The following is a 22,584-nucleotide window of genomic DNA, read 5'->3' on the forward strand; positions in this document are numbered from 1 at the left end:
AAATCGACGAGTAATTAAATATATTTTACTAGTTTCGCGGTGTTTTACATCGTATATTTTTTTATGTTAATATGTAGCCTGTGTTTCTTTGAAGACTTTTGTTCTTAATTTTTGTGCGTCTTTTTATGAGTGTTTTTAACGTGTTTTAAAAATGAGCAAACTGAAGAAGAAGTACTTCCAAACATACAAGGATTCTTACAGTGAGGAATTTCCGTGTATACAAAGATCACAGAAGGGCGAAAAATTTGTGTTCTGTTTAGTGTGTAGGTGTGATTTTAATATAGTGCACGGTGGTAAACATGACGTAAGCACACACGTTAACTGTCCCAAACACGGTGGGAATGTGAAGAGTCAGGAAGAAAACAAGAAAATTAGCAGTTTTTTCAACACTAAAAACACCAATTCTGACGTTACGAAAGGGGAATGCCTTTTTGTTTCCTTTTTAGTGGAGCATAACATCCCACTCAGTGCAGCAGATCATGCTGGTGGATTGTTCAAAAATATGTTCACAGACTCAAATATTGCAAAGCAATTCACGTGTGCCCGCACGAAAACAACATTTATATTGAATGAAATGGCAAGTAATACATTGTCTGAAGTTGTTGTCCATCTACAGACAGGGCCTTTCTCTGTTGCAACAGACGGGAGTAACGACACAAACGAAAAATTGTACCCTATTGTTGTCACATTTTATGACAGCAAACAGGGTAAAATTGTGAGTACAGTTCTCTCCATACCTAACCTGGAAGGCGATTCTACAGGGCGGAATATAGGTCAGTTAATCTTGTCGCAGCTAGAATTGAATGGAGTACCACTGAATCATTGTGTAGCATTTCGTGCCGATAATGCACCTGTGATGGTTGGGAAGAAGAATGGTGTTGCTGCATTTTTAAAAGAAAGGCATGAGGAAATAGTGGTTATTGGCTGTGCATGTCATTTATTAAACTTGGCAGCAGAAAAGGCAGCTTCAAGTTTGCCAGTGAATGTGGATGAAATATTAGTAGACATTTTTTATTATATGGAAAAAAGTGCTAAACGAAAAGAACGACTTGCTAGATTTCAAGATCTTCACTGCAAGGAATCGAAAAAGGTACTGAAGCATGTTGTAACACGGTGGTTATCTCTCGCAAGAAGTTTGACAAGACTTGTTAGTCAATGGGAACCATTACTCAGATTTTTCAAAGAAGTGTTGGTAACACAGAAACCATCCCAGTCTGTGAGTATGACATCATACAAAATCCCATTAAGTGTAAAGAAACAAAGTAGTTCTAGCACAGAAAAAGTAACCAGATAGAAGGGAAAAGAGAATTAGCTCCTGAATCTGCTTCTAGCAGCAAGAAAATTGCACTCACTGATAAGAAGTGTGACAAGCCAGTTCTTAAAAACAAATTATTGTGCAAGTAGGGAAGAAAAATTGATTCTGTTTCTGTCTTCGAATTTGAACAAAGCTCTTTGTGCCTTTCTACTTCATGTTATACCATATTTTGAGAAAGTAAATGTAATTCTTCAAGCAGCATCGCCACAGATACATATTTTAAGAGAACTGTTAATGAATTTGCTGAGAGACATTCTTGTTAGTGATGGTCAATTCCTGTTTTTTCCCGGTTCTCAGTTCGGTACCGGTTCTTAAAAATCGGTTCTCGGTTCTCGGTTCTGACTTAAACAATAAAATAAATATTATTCACACATTATTTACGAGGAGTTTTAAGTAATAAACTTTATTGTTTTGGCTACAAAAAAAGAACTGTTTCAAGCTACAGTAAACACACCAACCTATTAAAAATGTAATATGTATTAATAAAAAAATTAATTTGAAATAATATAGAGAACACTTAATAAAACTAAAATTTACTATATCAATCTAGTAATTACCTCAAGAAATCTACATACACCCTCCTTCTACATACACCCTCCTTTAAAACATAGGAATAAAAAGAATGTTACAATAATGGAAATAAATACAATGATGGTGAACTTTCAAAGAATTAAAATGTTAAATTGTCCATCAAACTTATTGCCTACATTGTATTCAGTTTGTTTGCACAGTCAACAGTAAATTACTACCACACTTCTGATGCCATTTCTTACACAATTTGTTCTATTTGGCCAGAATAATTATACTTTATAAGTGTCAACAAGCATTTCGTTTGACCAGCCAATAGTAAAATACATCTACACATCCATACACCACTTTACTAAAAAATAGACTTCCCCCTTCAAAGCAATCCCGTTTACCTAAAAGATAGTGTTACTAGCCATTACGCTAAATGGCTGCAGATGCAGTGAACATACAATCCAAAGCACTGCACAAAATGCATAAAATTTTAGAATGCCGAAAATTATTACAGAAAATTTTAAATCATCATTAATTCTATTAAACAAATATTTTTTTAATTTTTCTTTATACACCAGTCACCCTTACTTACGTGTCAAGGACTCAATTAACTACCTATTTTTAAAATCAAATTGAAACAAACATGGCGTCTTTCTGTTCTCACATCTCTGCTGAGGCACGTTATAGAGTTTCACATATCTATGAACTACATACATCTATGGCACCTTCAACTGTTATGTTTTGATTGTATAACGTACTTTGTTTACAGATGTGACAAGAACATTAAATATTTTCAAGTGTAATTTATTTTATAGTTAGAGATGAATATTATTCCACAGAAGTCCAAAAAAATAATTCATAAGTGAATTGAACGTGAGTTGAGCCATTTCATGCTGCAGTTAAGTAGTAGTGAAGGACTATTTTCGTAAATAATTTTGCTATACTGCCGGTACCAGCACCGGTACCGACATTTTAGCTGCGGTTCTCGGTGCCGGTTAAAATGCTAAGAACCGTAGGAACCGAGAACCGAGAACCGGTACCGACCCATCCCTAATTCTTGTACATTTTGTTAAACCTAGTGTACTGAAGGGCAGTCCATTACTTGAGGTACAGTACCATTTACGTCATAACCAAAAAGATGATGGTGAGTTAATGATAGGAAGTCACACAACAATTTTGATAAATGTGCTCGAAAGCAAAGAGAAACATGTGTTCTACAGCTCAGTAAGGAAATATTTCATTACTGCATGTGATTACATGATTAATAAGTTTCCTTTTAAGAGTGAAGTTATAAAACATGCAGAAGTGGCACGATTGAAGGGAATTGAAAATGCACAATTTTCCTCAGTGCGTTACTTTATGAAATTGTTCCCAATTATCTTGCCTGTGAAAAAAGAGGAAACTATTGATTTGGCAATAGATGAACTCCATAAACAATTTGCAAATGTGCAGATTGATGACATTTCGGCTGTTGTGGATAAAGATGTGTCGATTGATGTGAAATGGGCAGAGTTATCACATGCACAAGGAGTTGAAGGGGTTTGTAAATATGACAGAATTGTCATGTCCACCAGTTTGGCCTCGGCTGGTATGATAGCACAAGCCCCAAGTGCGCCACCCATCCTACATAATCTATGGGGAGGAAAGTTAGTTTGCCACCCGCCCCTAGATGGCAGACAAAGGGGAATGTAAATTAAGGAAACTTTGTCTACCTGCCCAGCCTAATTCAGGATAAATATGTAAATACCCAGTGTGGTATCAAGAAGCCTTTAAATTATACAAGTGAATGTAAAGAGCATTGTAATTCGAATATGTATGCACAGGAAGGGTACAGATGTGCCCTCCATGATGAATATGTACATACATTGTATATTTACTCTGGCTGAGCTAAGCCAGGCAGAAAGCTCTCCCCAGTAATTTCTGGGCTAATAAAAGTTGGAGAATACTTGAGCAGTATTATTTAGGCAGCGACCTCTCTGGAGGACCGCTCCCCCCTCCTACCACTCCCTGCTCTTGGGCAGCGACCCCTGCTCGGGGACCGCTCCCGCCCTCCCCCCCCCCCCAACCCCCCCTCTGCACGATCTCTCCCTGCTCTTGGGCAGCGACCCCTGCTTGGGGACCGCTCCCGCTCCTCCCCTCTGCCTGGGACAAGTCAGAATATTTGTTTGTTTAAATGTTTAAGAATTTTTAATGTTTATAAATACATCATTTTTACATATTGCAAGGGTCAAGAACAAAAATATGTAAAAAGGGAGAAGTGTTAAAAAAAAATTGTCTCGCTATGATGGAAACAATTATAAGAAAATATACCCAATACTAATAAAATGTCAAAAATGGTTACATTTTTATATATCAACTAGATCTTCTTTATCTCATACGTAGGGCCACGATTATATGGTGAATCGCGAAATTTTCCGCGAATTTATATGGAAATGCGAAAAAACGATTTTTAAGAAAAACCGCTAAATAACACCGAAATTACACAATTACAGTAAAACCTCGTATTTACGTTCTCGTTATTGACGTTTTCCCGCAAATAACGTCATTTTATGTAGGTCCGTTTTATTGTACATTAACTTTCGTGTTGCATTTTCCCTGAAATTACACCGCTACGTAACCAAAAAACCCGGAATGTACGTTTCAAAAAACGGTAAAAATGTAAATACTCGTCACGTTAGTCATAGATGTGAAAAGTTTGAAGTAGTTCGCCTATTGTCTGTAACCTTTCGTTTTGATGTATCGACAAGTTCTATGGTGCCTCTCCTCTACTAACGTTTTAATCTTTGCTGCCATAGAGAACTTTCGTAGCAAACCACAAACGGTTTTATTTATGGTGTCATAGAGCACTCTCGTAGCAGAGCATAGTCCGAAGCGCTGAGCTATCGATACTACCGGAAAGCGCTCATACACAGTACGTATATTTAGTAGTGCTGCATTATGTACAGTACATATCTATGATGGCTTTCATTGTTTACATTAGTCAACGTCCGTTTTGGTTAGCACGTGTTTTTTTATCGTTCACAATATTATTTATGGCAAGATTTTGATTGAAGATGGATAGGTATAAAGTTCCACGAAATACTTTATCTATTGAAGATAAAATTAAAATTATTGAGAAGTTTGACAAGCATGTGGGTACCCGAGTGGTTTTGGCCAAGGAACTGAATATTCCTGTTAGTACTTTAATGTGTTGTAAACAACTATTGTTTGTCTTGTAGCACCAGTAAATGCTGATACATTTTTTTAAGCTAAAATTTAGCATTAACTGCCAATAAAAGTGCTTTCCCACAATTTACACTTTCCCGCAATTTACACTTTTTCCTTGGGGTTCCTTGAAAAGTGCAAATAAGGGGTTTTACTGTACAAGTTTCTTATATTTTAATGTGAAAAGTCATGAAGCGACAGCTACATACACTAGAACCCCGATTTTACGTATGCTCACGATTCCACGGATTGCATTCGTAAAATCGCTACCTTCGTAAAAAGAAAACCCCCGACGAAAGCGTGTGAACATGGAATGTGTGCTGACCCGCCTCGCCAGCCGGCCGCCGGCGCCACGCAGACGGGCGACCGCTCACTCACTCGCCTGCCTTCCCTTCCCTTCCCTTCTCATCCCAGCGCTGGGCTACCGTCTGTCGCGTAGCAAGTTATTTAAACCTGCCCACCTTATACAAACTGTTATTTCTACGATTGTGTGAATAGTCACATCTTCCAGTTGTGAACAGTGTGGAATATTAATGCTAATAGCAACAGAAGCTTGATAGTCAAGATTTGGCCGGGTCCTGGTTGATAAGTTGGAAGAATTTCCTGCCTTGCATTTCTGTGTGCTTTCTCTAATCAGCTTTAGGGCGCCGTCTGATCAGCATGTGTGTTAGTGAAGCGGGATGATAAGAGCGACGCTCAATGGTAGTTCCAGCGCGGTAAAACCTCTAAGTACAAGGCTCTGAACTGGCCCGCAGTCATCTCGTTTCCATCAGATAACTGTGAAATTTGAGGGGTGACCGTAACATTATATGGCGGAAAAATAAAGATAAAGGTGTAATGCATTTCCCTCTGATATGTACTTTCAAGAAATTTGTAACGGGTTCTTTATACCTAAAACTTCGAAAACATGCCTTTTAGCCATTTTATCTCCTCTAAATCCTCTTGATCCGATATCAAAAGAACCAGTTGGGTATTAACAAATCCTTAAATGCTTTTCGTAAACAGACTCCAGTTGGATATCTAGTGTAGTTTGGAAATCGCGTAGGTTTTTCGTGGCTCTGCGCAGCACACGACTAGTTGCCATGCGTCACGCGCCCAGAATGTTGTCCGGCAGGAAGGGCGAGTATAGTTCATTTGCGGTAAAAATGTATACTTTTACGGCCCAGCTAAATTTTTCCATTAAAGAAATTTTGAAGTTTCAGTGATTTTCCAGCAGAAATAATGTTGTGTAACTAACAAACAAATTGTATTAAAACAATTAACGGTAAATAGCTGTCGCGGGGGCCCTTAAAAAATTTTCATTTTACCAGAAATGGACTATACAAACCTGGCTTTCGTCGCATGCAGTTTGGAGAAGGGGAGGAAGGATGTTGACAGTTTCACATGCCAAAGGACGTTGAAGTAGGAGGGGGAGAGAGACACGATGGTTTGTATGCCTGGGAGGGATGAACCAAGGAGCATGTAAGAAGATCTGGAGTGGACATGTGTAGGGCGAGAGCGAAGCCAGCCGGTTGCGAAGAAGGGTTGAAAAGAAAGAGGAAGAGAGCGTATTTCTACTGCAAACAAAGCCCCAGCCCACTTGCCCTTGAGGTTTGTGTCGCTGGTGTGCGGCTACAATGGTGATTTCCTGTAGCGCATATGGCTGTACAAATCGATGGAATTCCAAGCCGGATGGCGTTGCTTTTCACATGTATTAATGATTTTTTTTTTTTCATTTGTTAACTAAATTAATTCCCAAAACTTTTGAAGCATCAGAAAAAAGTGGCAAATGTTTTAAACAGAAGTAACTAATCTTCGAACTTTTCGAAAAACCTAAGAAAACTATTTAACAAAGGGAAGTTGTTTCAGTTGTAAGTATAATTCTTTACTGTTTTCATAGATTTCCAAAACGTGACGATCAACGACAGATCTGGGAAAAAGCGACAAAGCGGAAAAATTGGACTGCGTCTCCAAACCATGCATTGTGTACAGTGCATTTTGAAGACAAACGGGTCGAAAATCGAACTCGATTAAAGGATGATATGGTGTTCGGTATATTAAGGTTTCCCTCAAAGGAACGGTTTCACAATGCTTTTAAGATATTAGTTACATCCCAACATAAGTTTAAAACATTTCTCTTAAGAGTGTGCTTCGTAGCATTAAAAGACGTGCCTTAATTATTTTGCAAATTTATCATTGTTATGGTGACGATGTCTGGGGTTTTCGTATTTTTTTTTTAGAAATATAGTACAGAGCAACTACGTTAAGAACTGTTATTTTATTCACACAGAGAAAAGAAATACAAAATGCTAAAATTTGGCGTCTGTCTTTTTATATCCTATATAGGCTTGTTATTATATGTGTGTTGTAACATGTATAAAAATGTTAAATATATTCAACAATATTTGGTAATTATATATATTTAAAAACTTTTATGTACGCTACTTGAAACTACGTGAAAGGTTTTCAGTCTATAAAGGCCTATTCTATGATTTTAAAATTTTTTAATTCTTATGCAAACAATTAATAAAATTGAAAGTTTCTTACATTGTCAGTATATGCATAGCATTACAGTTATTACAAACAATTCTCTACCAGTGTTTAGCTAAGGTTTGCATGTTACGTTGGTTGAGTAAGTAGACTGGAACATGAACATGATATTGAAAAGACTTCTAACTTCTACTAATACACGTATATTACAAGAGATTTGTAATATATTAAATGAAGTAAGTAAGAATTCGTTTTTTTATAAACGTTGTGTATGAAATTATAAAATTTGAGAAGTATAATAGCAAAAAGAAGTGCGTTACGAAGACATATGTCGGTAGTGTTACCCACTGAAACATTATTCCCACTTCAACTCTCTGTAAAAATAAAAGTATGGGGTTGAATGCGTCAAGAGTGGTATATAAATAAAATTTGAAGCTTCTTCCTAATTTCATACGCAGGTGTCCCCCACCTATAGTTGCAAACAAAAATTTTCCCTCGATGTTGAAATTTACTCTGCGTATTCACAAAAAAATTTGGCAGTAAATAGGTATTTAATTTTTAAAAATGAAAGTATTCATGTTTCGAAAAAAAGATTAAAGCGGTGTGGGGAAGAATGTTTACAGATAATCCAGTAAAAGTTTCAGTTTGATTGTTTTGATAGTTTCGGAGCTGTTGCGAGTTTACGTTGGAAGATTTTTCGGCCGCGCGAGACAAGTTTGGCTCGTTTTCGTTTTCTTCCAGCGTAGGAAGCAGGGAACAAACGCCGATACCCGGCTTCACCTCGCATCCTTTGCTGGCCTTCCCTTGTCCTCTCCAGATGTATTACTGTATATTAGCTCCATGGGATGAACCTTGAATTCTAGAAAAGGGAAGGAGAGGTAAGCCGTATGACGTCATGCATCCACCGCCTGTGCTGCCGCCAGCCTGTATAGACGAGATTCCCGCGCTCCCACTTACGTTGCACAAGCTACTGCTGCCGTATTTTTAAGCAGAATGTCCGATTTTTTTTCTCTTCTTATACGAACATTAGTACGATTATTATAAACCCAAACAAAATATATGCTGCATGTTAAATAATGGCTTTTTATAAGCTTTTATTGTGGGTTTTACCATTTTTTCCCCAATTATTTTTGTTTTGGTGTCATAATATCAGATTTTTTGACGGTTCCTGAGAATGGTAGCATTTTCTTAATTTTTGTGTAAAAGTGTGTGTAGTAAAATTTTCTGCAGTTTATTATTTTAATGTGTCATCAAAAAAATTGAAACTGCGATGACCTGATGAGCGATGGTACTTTTTAAGAGAAAATGTTTAACCATAACATTAAAATGTTGATTACATGTGATTCTAAACAACACAATAGACCCAACTGCTATTTTTTATGTCACAATCGTGAAATATATTGTGTAAGTAGCATGAATAGCTTAAAAAAAACATATTTTTTTTAAAAGACGAAATAACGACTAAATCAGGTTCAAAATAAAACCATATAATCTTGGCTATACTCATACGGTGAAAACAATAAATCTTCCCAGTCTTGTAGTTCTTAACAATTGTTAAAAGTTGAACCATGAAATTTTTGGTTCTTGTGTAAGAGACCTGGATAATGTACATTAATTGAAGCACCTAAAAATTTCCACATTTGTAATCACGTGTTAACATTTAAGTAATTTCAGATTTTTATAGGGAATGGACTTCAAACTAACACAACTATGTACTTTCAAAAAATTGTTTATATATAAGAATAGAAACAGTTAGATACATCTTCATTACAGTGTTCAGAAATTCAATGTGCCAACTGCCTTTCCATAACATTTCTAATGTGGTAAAATAAGCATCATTGAACATGTTCGAAGATGCTATATTTAAGGAATTGGGTATGTTGCTTTAAAAATTATTTTAACAAGGGCCCAGTCATAGAATATTTATTTATGTGAAAACTTCATTTACAACTGTTTCCATTCATAATACAGTAGAACCCCGATTATCCGCGACTCGATCATCCGATTCGCGGATTAACCGCGATTTATGTCCATCAAGTCCAATTTTTTAGTTACATATAACCAATGATTCAAAATGTATGTAAATGTTAAAATACTTTTCAAAATGTATGTTGGTCAAAGTACTTTGACTCAGTTATGTTTATATACACAGAAAGTTTAAAAAAAAATACTAGTACATACATACGTATGTACATAATATTTTTGTGTTCCATGTTACGTGAACAGATTATACACTGGTGCGCGATTCCACGTCCGCATGACCGGACTGTACACTCCCGCGCGCAGCACGGCGCCGTGTCTCAGAGATTACCCGGCGCATGGAGACAGTCCATTCCATTAGTGTACGTTGTTGAAGCGTGAAGGTGGTGATAATTTTATGTATTGTAACAGTGATCTGCATTCCGACGGATTATACCGTTGTGTTGTGCGGAAGTGTTGAGCGCAACATTTCATCATGTCATCAAATGAACAGAAAAGAAAGCGAGTGGTACTGTCCATCGACAGCAAAACAAAAATTATAGAAAGATTTCAGAGTGGAGAAGCGATTGCAAACTTGCGACTGAGTTTAATGTCGGTAACACAACAGTGCGCGACATCATAAAAAATTGCGAAAAAATCCTTCAGTTTGCTTCATAGGCTGACACTTCAAGTGGATTAAATAAACGCAAGACGATGAACGAATCCACATTTAGCAGCTTGGACACTTGTTTGTTTGAATGGTTTCAACAGGAAAGGTCGGAGGGTGTAGCATTAAGTGGCGTAATTTTATCACAGCAGACGTAATTTTTTTAAAAAAACTAGGCTTGACAGAAGAACCATTTTCCTGTTATATTACTTCTCCGTTATTTTATGAGCACCGACTGTACGGAAGTGTGTGTGTTGCAACTAGTGCTTGGCACGCAAGATAAATTCAGCCTATCACTTGCTGACGCGGCACAGTGATACGACGACGGTGTTTGTTTATTTCAAAACTCAGCTAAGAGTGAACGGAGAATAGATATAACGACCCCTCACGGTTCCCGAGATTAGGGTCGTTATAGAGAGGTGGTCGTTATAAGATTTCCGACCCATCTGCAACACTTAAGTCATAATAGGCCGTTTTTGCACTAATTCCACGTTCAGCAAACTAAAAATAAAAAATCTAACATTTTAAATTCATATAAATAAAGGGGGATAAAAACACCGTGAATTATACGAGACAGAGACACCGTTTCAAAACCATCAAATCAAGTCTCAATGCACTGGTATGAAAAATCTTATCTCGAAAAGAATTTTGAAGGCAGTCGTTCTGTAAAACAATAACCAGCCTGATGGTGTTACTGACAACAGAGCAATGAGCGAAGTGAGGCAGCGTCGCTTACGGGCGATGAAAAGAATGCGTGACCTTGGCAGCTATCAGCTGTCTTGGGCCCTCGGACTGGCGGGCGGCTAGTCACACACCTTGGTGCAACAACGACTCGCGTGCCCACGTCTCCGCACACGAAAGACTTAAAAACCACTGCTGCCCAGCACTAAGCAGTCCGCTTCTATGTCAACAACGCACACGCACACAAAGCATGTGTATATATGTAATCTCCGAATGTCCACAGATGGCTGTCTGTGGGCTAATGACCTTTGAGGCAAGCATGACTCGTTTAAGAGGCCGTGTCAGTAAATGTTTATTTCCAATATTCTGCTCTAGAAGTTCTCTCTTTTAACAGTGAGATTTAGTGGCTTTTTCAACCGAAGGAACTGTAGCCGCAGCGCGTGATAAAGCTACTATACCCTTATCACAGGATTAGTGGGAAGGTTGACAGCTCGAGTTTACTCGACGAAAAATGTATCTGGTTCCTCGACAATCTGAGAGAATGACAATCTGACCGGCGGCTCACTAGGAAATTGCAGATGCAGGGATTCAGAATCAAGAAACCTCACTTTAACAAATGTAGTATGAGTCGTATCTAAAACTAAAACTAAAAATTTTAATACTTTAAACGTATCGGAATACAATTAATCTTCAAACATGTGGTAATTATTCTTTATCTGGATGTAATAGTCCGTGAAAAATAATGTTAGTTGACATTAAAAAGTATACGAAATTCATCATGTAACGTTTTAAAAGAATAATAACATAAATGCATATGCTTAGATATTGCATATGCATCACACACAATCTAAATACAATCTCACTTAAGTCAGACTACCTAATTTTTTACAATGCACCATCATACAGTTTAACAGAGGTAGGTGAACCTCTTATCGACGTTGTTTCAAAGAATTTAAATTTACAAATATTACTATTTATCTTAATACGATATGTAGCCTACCTTTATGAATACGAACATACAAAAAAAATATTGAATTTATCACATTACACAAGACTAAAACACTAACAAAACTTAATTTTATACATTGCTGTAGCATATTAGAAGACGAAATAACTCACAAGACTAACATTAAGAGGGCTGCATTACAAATTTACTTTACAGAGAAGAAAATATCCTTTCAGGATATTTCATTACCTCATTGATTACATAATACTGCCGTTGATGTGATCGTAGATATAAAGTATTTAAAAAATATATTCCATTATGTTTATGTAAATATTTTGAAAACGTTATTGCTTAAAGATGCTCATTATTTAAATAATAACGAATCTTTTACTTTTATGTACTGAACAAACAAAATACTTATAAGTTAATAAGAATAAGCTTAGTTGAGTAACATCTTCAATTTGTATTGAATTCAATGTACATATCGAAAATCATGTACAATGAATGCAACAGATTGAATTCAATAAATATTTGATCTTGTGAAACGGCCATAATATTGATGTAGATTAGGGACCGGAAAAATTCGCGGTTTCGACGGCCTTCAGGATAGACTGCACATTCCCCTGTACACTCGGGCAAATAACGGCAGTTCATTTGCTGCTGACTTGTTAGTCGTCTCAGCTTGTTTGTCTGTGATTCGATCCTTCTTTGGTTGGTGTTTTATAATTGGTTGAGATTCGTCCAGATGAACAGTAAGCCAATAGCAAAATCATCTAAAAGGTATATGTATTTGACTTCTAGCCTATCGCCGAATGAATCCGCGAATTTTTCCGGTCTCTATTAATTATAGATGCTCACATGCATCGTGAGAGTCCGTATAAAGCCTATTACAATTCTATAAGTATACATTAAAATGCTTTTAAAATATACATGTGTAATATAATTAAAACTTGTTTAAGTAAGATCATCACAAAAAAAATGAAAATCCTTCAACAGTAAGTGATGTTTTATAAGATTTTAACAAAACACATCTTACAATAAGAGAATACTAATCATACCACATAATTCAACACAAAATATACATTCCAGTAGGCGCTACGTAAAAACAACTTCTATTTTTATGCTGATTACTCTGCATTGTTTTATATATATCATTATTTCTAACTTTTAATATTCTCTACACATTAACTGAAATTACTTATTTACAGAGTCTTAGCTAATGTTGGTCTGTACCACATACAGTTCGTACGATATCTCTACGCAAAACACATACAGTTCATTATTAGTAATATCAATTATATTTCATGAACATAATGAAATTAGTATAGGCCCTAGGTTGTTCACTGTTAATTGAGTACTTCTGAAGTATTTTCATTGTGAGTTAACATACATACCAAATGCCATTCTTCCAGTAAAGTTACAAAGAAGACAACAAGATAATATAAATATGTATGTAGTACCATATTTTAAACTCCTATTAAATGAAAAATAACTCAATCTCTATTCTGGACTATTAAGTAATAATTTTTATTACTGTTATTTATAACTTAAATAAAATGACAACTAACAAATTAGTAAAAAATAGAATTACGTGCGATATAGTGTGACATTTGTACTTGGACGGCAAACGAATATAATAAAATGTCTATGACAATGTTAACTTTACTCATTATTATGGAAAGAAACAAAATGGGCAGATAAGCATATTCTACGCTGACATTTAAAAATGCTCAATTCAAAATGAACATTCCCTAGCAAGAAAATTTATTTTATATCACCACAAAAAATCAAACTGCGGCGTCATTTTCCCGATGACAAACAAAAAAGTTGTATGGTCGCGAATAATACATTCGTATAGCGTCACATCAGCGGAATATTCCCTTGGCATAAATGTGTGAAGTCTGTGGCACTTATGGAGAAGTAAACCTTCGCTCGAACACAAAAACAAATGAACGAACAGCTTTTTTTTTTGATAAGATGTGCAATCGGAGACCCCTGGGGTGGTTGAAGAGTGTCAGGTCCGTCGCCAGACCAGATAGTAAAAGCTCAGGGGCTGAGGATAGAAAAGGCATATCTCCAAATTATTAAGTATAAATGTTGTCATGTAATTGTTAAAGACTTGATTACACCCAGGTTTATAAACCCATCATGATCATGAAGACACTGATCGGAAGGTAATGTGCAATACATTTCAATGGCGTTTTCAGTTTTTGCTAAATAATTATAAATATAAGCAAAATTTCAATGTATCTGGACAAATCAAAATATTGATAATATTATTTTCATCACAGAAATAATATATGATATGATAACTAAATTTGAAAAAAGCGGTTATGTTAAATGTATTGTATACTTTCAGTAGGCAAAATTTCCGGCCCCTACCTCTTATAGACTTTGAGAAAAACTGCCTTTTAAAATAACATTGATATAGATAGGAGCGCAAATTTGTGACACGGCCTCTTAACCGCGATTTTCGATTATCCGACTCACTCGTCCCCTTCATTAACACGGATAATCGGGGTTCTACTGTACATAAAAATTTAAAGTTTAGAGACTGAAAACTGAACTTTTTTTCATGTTCATGTCACCAAAGTGTTCATGACCGTATGGTTTATCCTGGCACATGGTACAGTAAAAAATGAAGATTGTTTACAGTGGCAAATTAAGCTGCCATGATCCAAGGTGTGGCCATGTCCATAGATGAAATAGGGAGATAGAAGTACTACTAACTTTGGAAACTGAAACCATGTGTTGCACATGTGATGCTATCTGTTAGGTGGGCTCATAACTACTAGCAATGAAATCATTGGGTGGGAGGTTAAAACTAAAGTATTTGCTTTATGATGAAGATTAAACTACTTGACAACTAATTGCTTAGTAGAAGTGATTTAAACTTTTAATACTGTTTTCTAATAATAAAAAAAAAGTTCCACGTAAATAAATAGGATATATGCTATATTTCTGGTATGACACACCACAGGATCTGTGGCTACTAAATTAAAGTGAATTAATTTTCACTAATTTGTATGGCTGATAAATGCTGGTGTGTTACCTGGTGTTGACTCACAATCAATATGACTATGTTAGGTATGTACCCTGTTTTATCGCATAATCATTGCACGTTCATGATCGTCGCACCAATATTTTAGGGCGTCAAAATTTGAATTAAAAAAGCTCTCGTGTAAACGTTGCATGATGTTTTTGATCCTGCTATTAGATTTTGAGCGCTTTGTGTAGGTATTTTTTCCGTACAAAACAATGTATTTTAAAGTAGAAATCTAATATTTATTCAGACATTACCACTTATTTAATTAACGGAAATACGAAGTCGTCTTATGTGTAAATTTTCTTTTATAAACTTTTTTAAATTTTATAACCTTTATCTGTTCGTCTGCGTCACTGCGTTGTACCACTTATAAAAATGTAGCCAGCGCTAGTTGGCATCATTCATGTTTGGTTATGTTGCTTCCCGTATAGAGTACGCACAGGTAATTGAATATCGATATTGATATCATGTGCGCTCTCTGTTGAGTGTCGAGTTAATTACATTTGATGGCTTGCACTCTTTCGTGGTAGGTGTGTGCTACGACGATGGTTATGCGTTAGTTAATAAGACTCGCATTCGGGTCACAGATTTTTTTTTCTATTTAAAGTTGAAGAAAGGGGATTATTGCATGACATTAATTTAAATTGTGAGGTGTGCTTTTGTATACTCTACTTTTTAAATAAACGTACGTTCCATGAATGAGTTTTGTTTTCATGAATAACTTTACATAACAAAAAAAAATTCGCATAAAAATTGCACCGTGTGAAGATTATGCGATAAAACACTGTATTATGTAAGGTTCTAACTAGCAAGTGGGCCCTAAACTAGGCTCGGCAACTAGAGTTTCCCCCATGGCCATGGCCACATTTGCATGATAAGTGTGAAGGTATCTCTCTCTCTCAACAGATAATTATTTCACCATATTAGTTAGATGCCCAAACTCTGATAACTTTACTAGCCACCACTTTGCCTAGTATCCATTTTTGGTACTGAACTTCGATTAACTTTTTTTTATATATAAATTATTGTTTTTAAATTTTTAAGAAACAATGACTGACTATATGCATAAAGATTATGTCTGAATCCATGTACCTTGGAAGGTTTTCATAGATTTTTTCTGTAATTAACAAAATTACTAATAGAATGTGTTTCAGTTAGGACTTTTTACGTGGTAGCCAACTGCATACAAATTTTCATCATAGAGGCAACATTAAAAATGGGAGACTTTATTATTGTAGTTACATTAAGTGGCCACTATAACAAAAAAATAGTGGAAAAAACTAGAAATTAATTTTATTGTAACCTCAAACAAGATGATAAACAAAACTCGGTGATAAACTTTGATAATAAAAAACACAGAAAAAGTTATGATTGAATTAAATATTTTAAAAAATTTTAACATTTTCAAATAATACCAAACATTTGTGAGAAATATGGTAGGTGTTGGTGTGCCTGCTAACATTCTGTTTCATTTGGAAATGAGTCGTGTTTAGTTTTTACTGTCAAGCTGCCGTGTGTTGTTGATTTAATTAAGACTGTTAATTTTGATTTCTTGGAATAAACTTTTTAAAAATGCATTGCTGTAAACATAGATATGAACATATTGATATATTAGAAACTAATCAGACGTGCGGGAAAATATTCACAATTTTTTATTTTTGATATTCGACCTCTGAACTTTAATAGTTTATTAATTGTTATTCACAGCTATTTGTGTTTACAAATATTTTCATACCCCTAGTATTTATCACCATCTTTTTTTTTGTGTAATGATAAATGTTGGGGAGACGCTAAGCTTAGTCCATTCGTGTTTTTAACAGATCTCGCACAAGCTGTCCCATGCTCCAATTGGCCAGTGTCAGTGACTCACCCCCTGTGGTCGCTTGGTGCTGGCGCTCAGGGACCAGCAATATTCTGTACATGCCATGGCAGTGAAAGTGCATGCATGTTGTGTTGCAGTGCTGACGGCAGAGCCCGTGACGTCATCAGGCACGGCTGCAACAGCAGCCCCGGTGTTTGCCCCACTGTACCACCAGCACCACCACACCACCACCACTACGCACACCACCACGGTGCAGTTTGCAGCACCCCCGCCGCCGCCCCCACCAGCCCCCGCTCCAGCCACGGCACAGCGCAAAGCCAAGTAGCTTCGCCTTCAACGTCTGTAAAGTGTGTGCCCATTACCTGGGCCGCTCCAGGCGCAACAGTTGAACATTATGATGGGAAACAAAGAAGCCTTGCGCAGTGATAGGGGACAGCGGAAACATACAGATTAACTTTTTAGAGTGAGGGAAAATGCATTTTGTGCGAGAATCATAAGCATTACTTACACATGTTTGTTTTGTGTGGTTACTAGAAATAAGATATAATGGTTTCATTTTGGGATCAGTTTTGTTTTTGATACTGGAGATCTCATTGTTATTTTCATTAAATAAATATTGTTTTTTCCAACAAATATGATGATGAAAAGTTTCCTGATGTGTATTTCATCAAAAAGCGTGATTTTGACAGTTATGCTCATGTGGTCTTATAATAAAATAATTTGCAGTAAGAATGTAATGTGCAGATTTATACAATAAAGTATTTAAATTTAATTGGCTAGTGATGATGTTTTAAAAAATTTCTTGTAAATCAATGAAGTAAAAATGAGTTTTAACAGATTAAAATTAATTTTATTCATTTTTACCTTTATTTTTTGTACTCACAGCATGAAATAGTGTTTATTTAAAAATTAATATTTCTGTAGTATGAATTGAGTTTTATTATATTCTGCATAATTTATATTGTATTTGAATAAATTTTGGTGTTATTTTGGTTTTATCCCAATTCACCATTTAATCTTGTCCCTAGTAATTGCACGTTTCTAAGCTTAAATATGATTCAAACATGTTTTGTTTGACACAAGGAAATTTTCTGTAGATATGTAATCTTATATTTCTCACCGATTGCCTTCTGTTGCAATTGATCCACTTAGCGAGGTTCTACCGTACAAATTTGTATTTTTTCAGTCACTCTAGATAGGTAGTTTTGTGATTTCAAAGTTTCTCACAAAAAATAGTGTTGGATTCATTCTCACATTTTCCCGTGATCCATTTCTGAGAACCAAAAATTTTTGCGCTCGTACACGCTACTTAAGTATCGTTTATGGATACTAACGGCACTGGAGAATTTTTTCAAGTAATGGGTTTTTTATCTATGCATCATTGAGAAATATTTTCTCAAAAGATGTGGAAATTCTGGTTAAAAAAACTGAATTGCATCATCTGTGTCATGTAGTGTATTATGAATTATTGGCATTTAATTACCAAACAAAAGTAAATAATTTTTTTGTCAGAGAGAGGGGGGTGGGAATTCTTAGTAGATTTGTTAGTGATAAATGAGAAATTACTTAACCCATCACTTGGTACTGTTCACCCTTTAAATTGTTTTCTCTGTGTTTGAGAATTTAGTCTTTTTATAATAATTATTATTATTATTTAATGCTTGATTATGAATATTGAAAAGAACATCCTATCCCAAAGCTATGAAAGTGAAAACTTATCTAAATCATAGTTTACACTAATGTAGCTTACCTTTTCCAGTTATTCTAGTTTTCACTGTGAATATTGTGGATGTGGCAGACTTATTGTGAAATAACAAAGGTTCTTTTTTTCTTTTCTTTCTTTAAGCCGAGACTTATTTGTTTTATTCTAGTATGTACATGAGTATAATTCTCTTGTCTCTGTAAGTTACCTTATTTGAGTGTCATTTGTACAGAAATGTTATATTATGGACAACATTATAAAAGAAGGCTGTTCTTGTATTGTCTCTGAAAAGATTGTTGTATTCCACTAGCTCAGAAAATAATAAATTTATTGATTTTTTTTGGGTGTGTATTTGAAGGGAAAACATTCATAAAGCTGGTCAGTGATCTGTTTTATCCATCCATTTCTGAACCTTCCGTCATTAATGTGATCACAAGACAATCAGAAGGCCCGCAAAATTCCATCCGTCCATCTGTTAGAAGCTTCCCAAGCTTTAACTCTGTGGACGGACGGATAAAAATATAACCTCCAAATTTATACTAAGGTATTGCAGATGACCATTATGATCTTTAAAGGTTTTGAAGTGTGTTTAATTATTTAGCTGCTTCCATTACATGTTTTTAACTTATGTTTGAATTTTCAGGGGTGCCCACAAGGGGAGGTAACGACGCAGACTGCGTCATTAAAATTTCGGGGGGGGGGGGGGGGGGGGGGGGGGGGGGGGGTTAAAAGACGAGAAAAATGTATATATTATTTACATAATTATAGCTTCTAATGTGAAAATACGTTTCTGGTGCTTTGATAATTGAAAGGGATCTTGTAAATCAAATTGGCAACCCCGCACTTTCCTCAACAAAAGCAGTTTGGCATCTGTCGGTTCAGGATGGAAATATTACCTGATATGACCAAAATTATTATTAGAAAATCAGTTTTAATTAATGCAAAATGTGATAAAATATAATACTAAAAAGTATAATATTATAAAATAATTGAGTAAATCACTGAGAAAATGGCATAAAAAAATTTTGGGGGGGGGGGGGGGTGAGTCATAGTATTTGGGGGGGGGGGGGGGGGGCACCTCTGGAATTTTCATATAAAAATTTACAGAGATAAAGGGATGTAATGAATTATGTATAGAAAACTGATAATAAATATTAGAGAGAGAAAAAAGAGTTTCATCTCAAATTAAGCCTTCTAGTCGGTTGGCAGCATTAAAACGGAAAAGTGTCATGGATGTGCGGAGTGTTGTGAATCGCTCGGCTTGTTGACGGGCGGATGGGTAGCAGTTGGACACGATGGGTCATTAAAGAGTCCAGCTTAACTCTTAGCAGTATGTCTGATTTTAAGGAACATCTGAATAAAATTATAGTATCTATCATTTAAGGATTTGTTTTTTATTTAAGAGTAGGTATACGGCAAGTAGTAAAAGCTTGGCCCATTCCTACTTCTCTCTCTCTCTTTCTTTCCAATGCATGTGTGCATGTGTGAAAGGTGTCAAAGTGTATTTTTTGCCAACTTGTGGCAATAGACGACCACTTATAGTCTCTAAGGGGGAAGACAAAAATGCCCTAGTTGTCTCATAAACATCCCTAGGGGAGTGAGGGCGGGCACTGCTTGTTAATGAAACTTCCATTTTTCTACTTTTTATGATTTGAGTTCCAAGTTATACACCGTTTTACAAAGACCTATTAAGCCTTCGCAGTGTGCCTATAACATGAGTGTTAGTTATGTCTTCTGGGATAGCCGCTTTTGGCACGGTACTCCAAAATTTCACTTGCAAGCAGTTTCAAAATTGTATAACTGGTAATGATTTTTTTTTTTACCTATAACTGACCCAGGGAAAAGTATTGATACATAATAGGTTATCTGACATTGAGCCGTCACAATTGTACAGGTTAGTTATCATTTTTCTGTAAACTATTAATTTTTTAATATTTTTTTTTTAATTTTGTTAAATAATTAATTGTTGTACAAATTCATGGAGGTTAATTTTTTTATCTGATTTTATACTTGGTTTTAATTCTTTTTTTATTCTTTTTTTCCAATGTAAGAAATTTTTGCTGATGGTGTTATTCTTAGATGAAACTTATTGATGCCTACTGCATTGGTGGGGGTAGAAAACAGGGGTGACTTAGAATGCAAACTAGCTAGTGTGAAGAGAGCCTGCAGCAAACACGAGGTGGTGAGTGTCCACAGGATCTTCACAGTTGCGTAGGTTGTTGTTTGATGACACCATGGCTGTAGGCTCCCAGGATGCTGTTACCTACGTAACAAATAAACAAAAATGAGACGGAAGGTGATGGGCCTCGTAATTGTACACATGAAGCCACTCTGGTCTAGAGTTGGAAACATTGTCACTGTGCCGGAGTTCACAACTGGGGTCCCATTTCACAAAGCACAAGTTTTGTAACACCTGTAAGAAACTGCCCCCATATCCTCCTAACTAGCATCAGTCTGCACCTGAATGGGAGTCTGGTTTTAGCCAGGACAGGACAGTGCATGGCAGTTCTTAAACAGCTCTTTTGTCTTGTCAAATGCTGCCTGCATGTTCTCAGTCCATCTGTATCTTGACTTCCGGAACAACAATTTGCTTGCGTTCTAAGAATGGGTTTCCATTGGTTTAATTCCAGTTACTCCGGGCGGAGACAACTATTCTCGGCACATTAGGCGGCCCAGATATTCAATCTTGGTAGCTCCGTTGTGACATTTTCTCAGGTTGCACATTAGACCCTGGGTTTCCAAATGCTACAGTACCAGAGACGTGATGGACATGTTCGTCCCAGGTGTGGGAATATATAAGGGTACTGTCCATGTAGGCGGTAGTGAACGGTTCAATATAGTCATCTAAGACCCACACCATGAGAGTCTGGAATGTAGCCGAGGCATCATGTAACCCAAACGTCGTGGTCCTGAACTGGAAATGCCTGCCATCGTATGTATGTCCTCTGACTACCAGAACTTGCCAATATCCTGACTTTTAAGTCAATAGATGAAAACACTGGCATCTCCCAGTCCGGCCAGTGCATCAGCAATGTTGACAGCCGGCTTAAATTTAACACAAAACAGAAGTGAACAATCTTTATCTCCTTACATAACAATGTTAAAATTTACAGGCACTCAATTTGTATAATGCTAAATTTTAAACATCACTTCCACATGCCTTCGGACCTCCTGTGTTTTTCTCTCTGTTCGAAACCATGTGTCTTCTTCTATATGAGTGTATAAGGAACAGTGGGGATGGCTTGATCTGCCATCTTGGTCTGGCGCGACATGTCCATTGCTACAAACACGGCTGGCTGCTGCTGGTGGTGCATCAGAGCAATTTTTTTCTTATCTGGTCTAAGGTAATTAAATTACTAGGAATCTGGGGTCAAGGTGCACTCTGGTCTTGCACAATACACCAGACACCGGAGTCGGATCATTTCCCCACACAGCGGAGGTACAAAAAGAGCTTATACTCAACAAGTCCCAGATCTGGAATGTTAAGGATAGCATGACCCACCGTGGTCCTATCCATCGTGGCTAGGAGGAGGAGCCCCTCCTCACATACCATGTCATCTGGGGGCACCAAGGGCTCAATAATGGAGTGGCTGGCTACTGTATCGACCAGCATGTAGATGGGTTGCTCCCAGAGCAGCACCAGGATTCGTATGAGGTGATCTGCCTCAGGCCCCAGTCTCCCAGGCAGTAGCGTAGCCAGGATTTGTTTATGGGGGGGGGAGGTTATGAAGCATGGTCCCCCCCCCCCCTATTAAAGCGGTGGGTGGGGGGGGTCCTCCCCCGGAAAAATTTTGATTTTAAGGTGTAAAATAGTGCTATTTGAGCAGTGTTCGGTACTTTAAATATTGTAATGGTGAAGATATTTTAATCAATCCAAGTGCCTTGTCCACGTCCACTCAAAATCATAAATCATGCTCGAAGCTCGACAATACAAAAGAAAGGAATAAAAATGGTTGGGTTTCGGCAGAACTGGCCTATTCATGGAAATAATTAGCTTTAGCTTGAAGAATTACCCAGTCACCACATGCTTATAATTACCGCGCTGGTTAAATACAATAGGTGTAAGATATTTGAAAACTTGGGACCAGTCACAGCATCACAACCTTATAACTTATGCTCGTGACAGGGGTAGGGGAAGGGAAGGAAAATCAGTAGGGCTTACTTACTCTTCCCCTCCAGTGCAGTGGCCGGTGATAGCAGTAAGACACCCAAGGCTTTTAGCTAACCTGCTTTCAGATAAGAAATAAAATGTTA

The 22,584-nt window shown here is 36.6% G+C and overlaps 1 protein-coding gene across 5 annotated transcripts in view; it reads left to right on the plus strand.

Annotated features, from left to right (window-relative positions):
* The window catches only part of LOC134527671 (serine/arginine repetitive matrix protein 2-like), a 195,767-nt gene extending 177,098 nt beyond the window's left edge, over nucleotides 1-18,669 (plus strand). For all 5 annotated transcript variants that reach the window (XM_063360555.1, XM_063360556.1, XM_063360557.1 and 2 more), the window contains one exon: nucleotides 16,766-18,669. In XM_063360555.1, coding sequence (XP_063216625.1) covers nucleotides 16,766-16,953 — 188 coding nt within the window. In that variant the 3' untranslated portion in view covers nucleotides 16,954-18,669. The remainder of the gene's footprint in view (nucleotides 1-16,765) is intronic.
* Nucleotides 18,670-22,584: the final 3,915 nt, after the last annotated feature.

The sequence above is a fragment of the Bacillus rossius genome, chromosome 1 (assembly GCF_032445375.1).
Source record: "Bacillus rossius redtenbacheri isolate Brsri chromosome 1, Brsri_v3, whole genome shotgun sequence".
NCBI classification, from domain to species: domain Eukaryota; kingdom Metazoa; phylum Arthropoda; class Insecta; order Phasmatodea; family Bacillidae; genus Bacillus; species Bacillus rossius.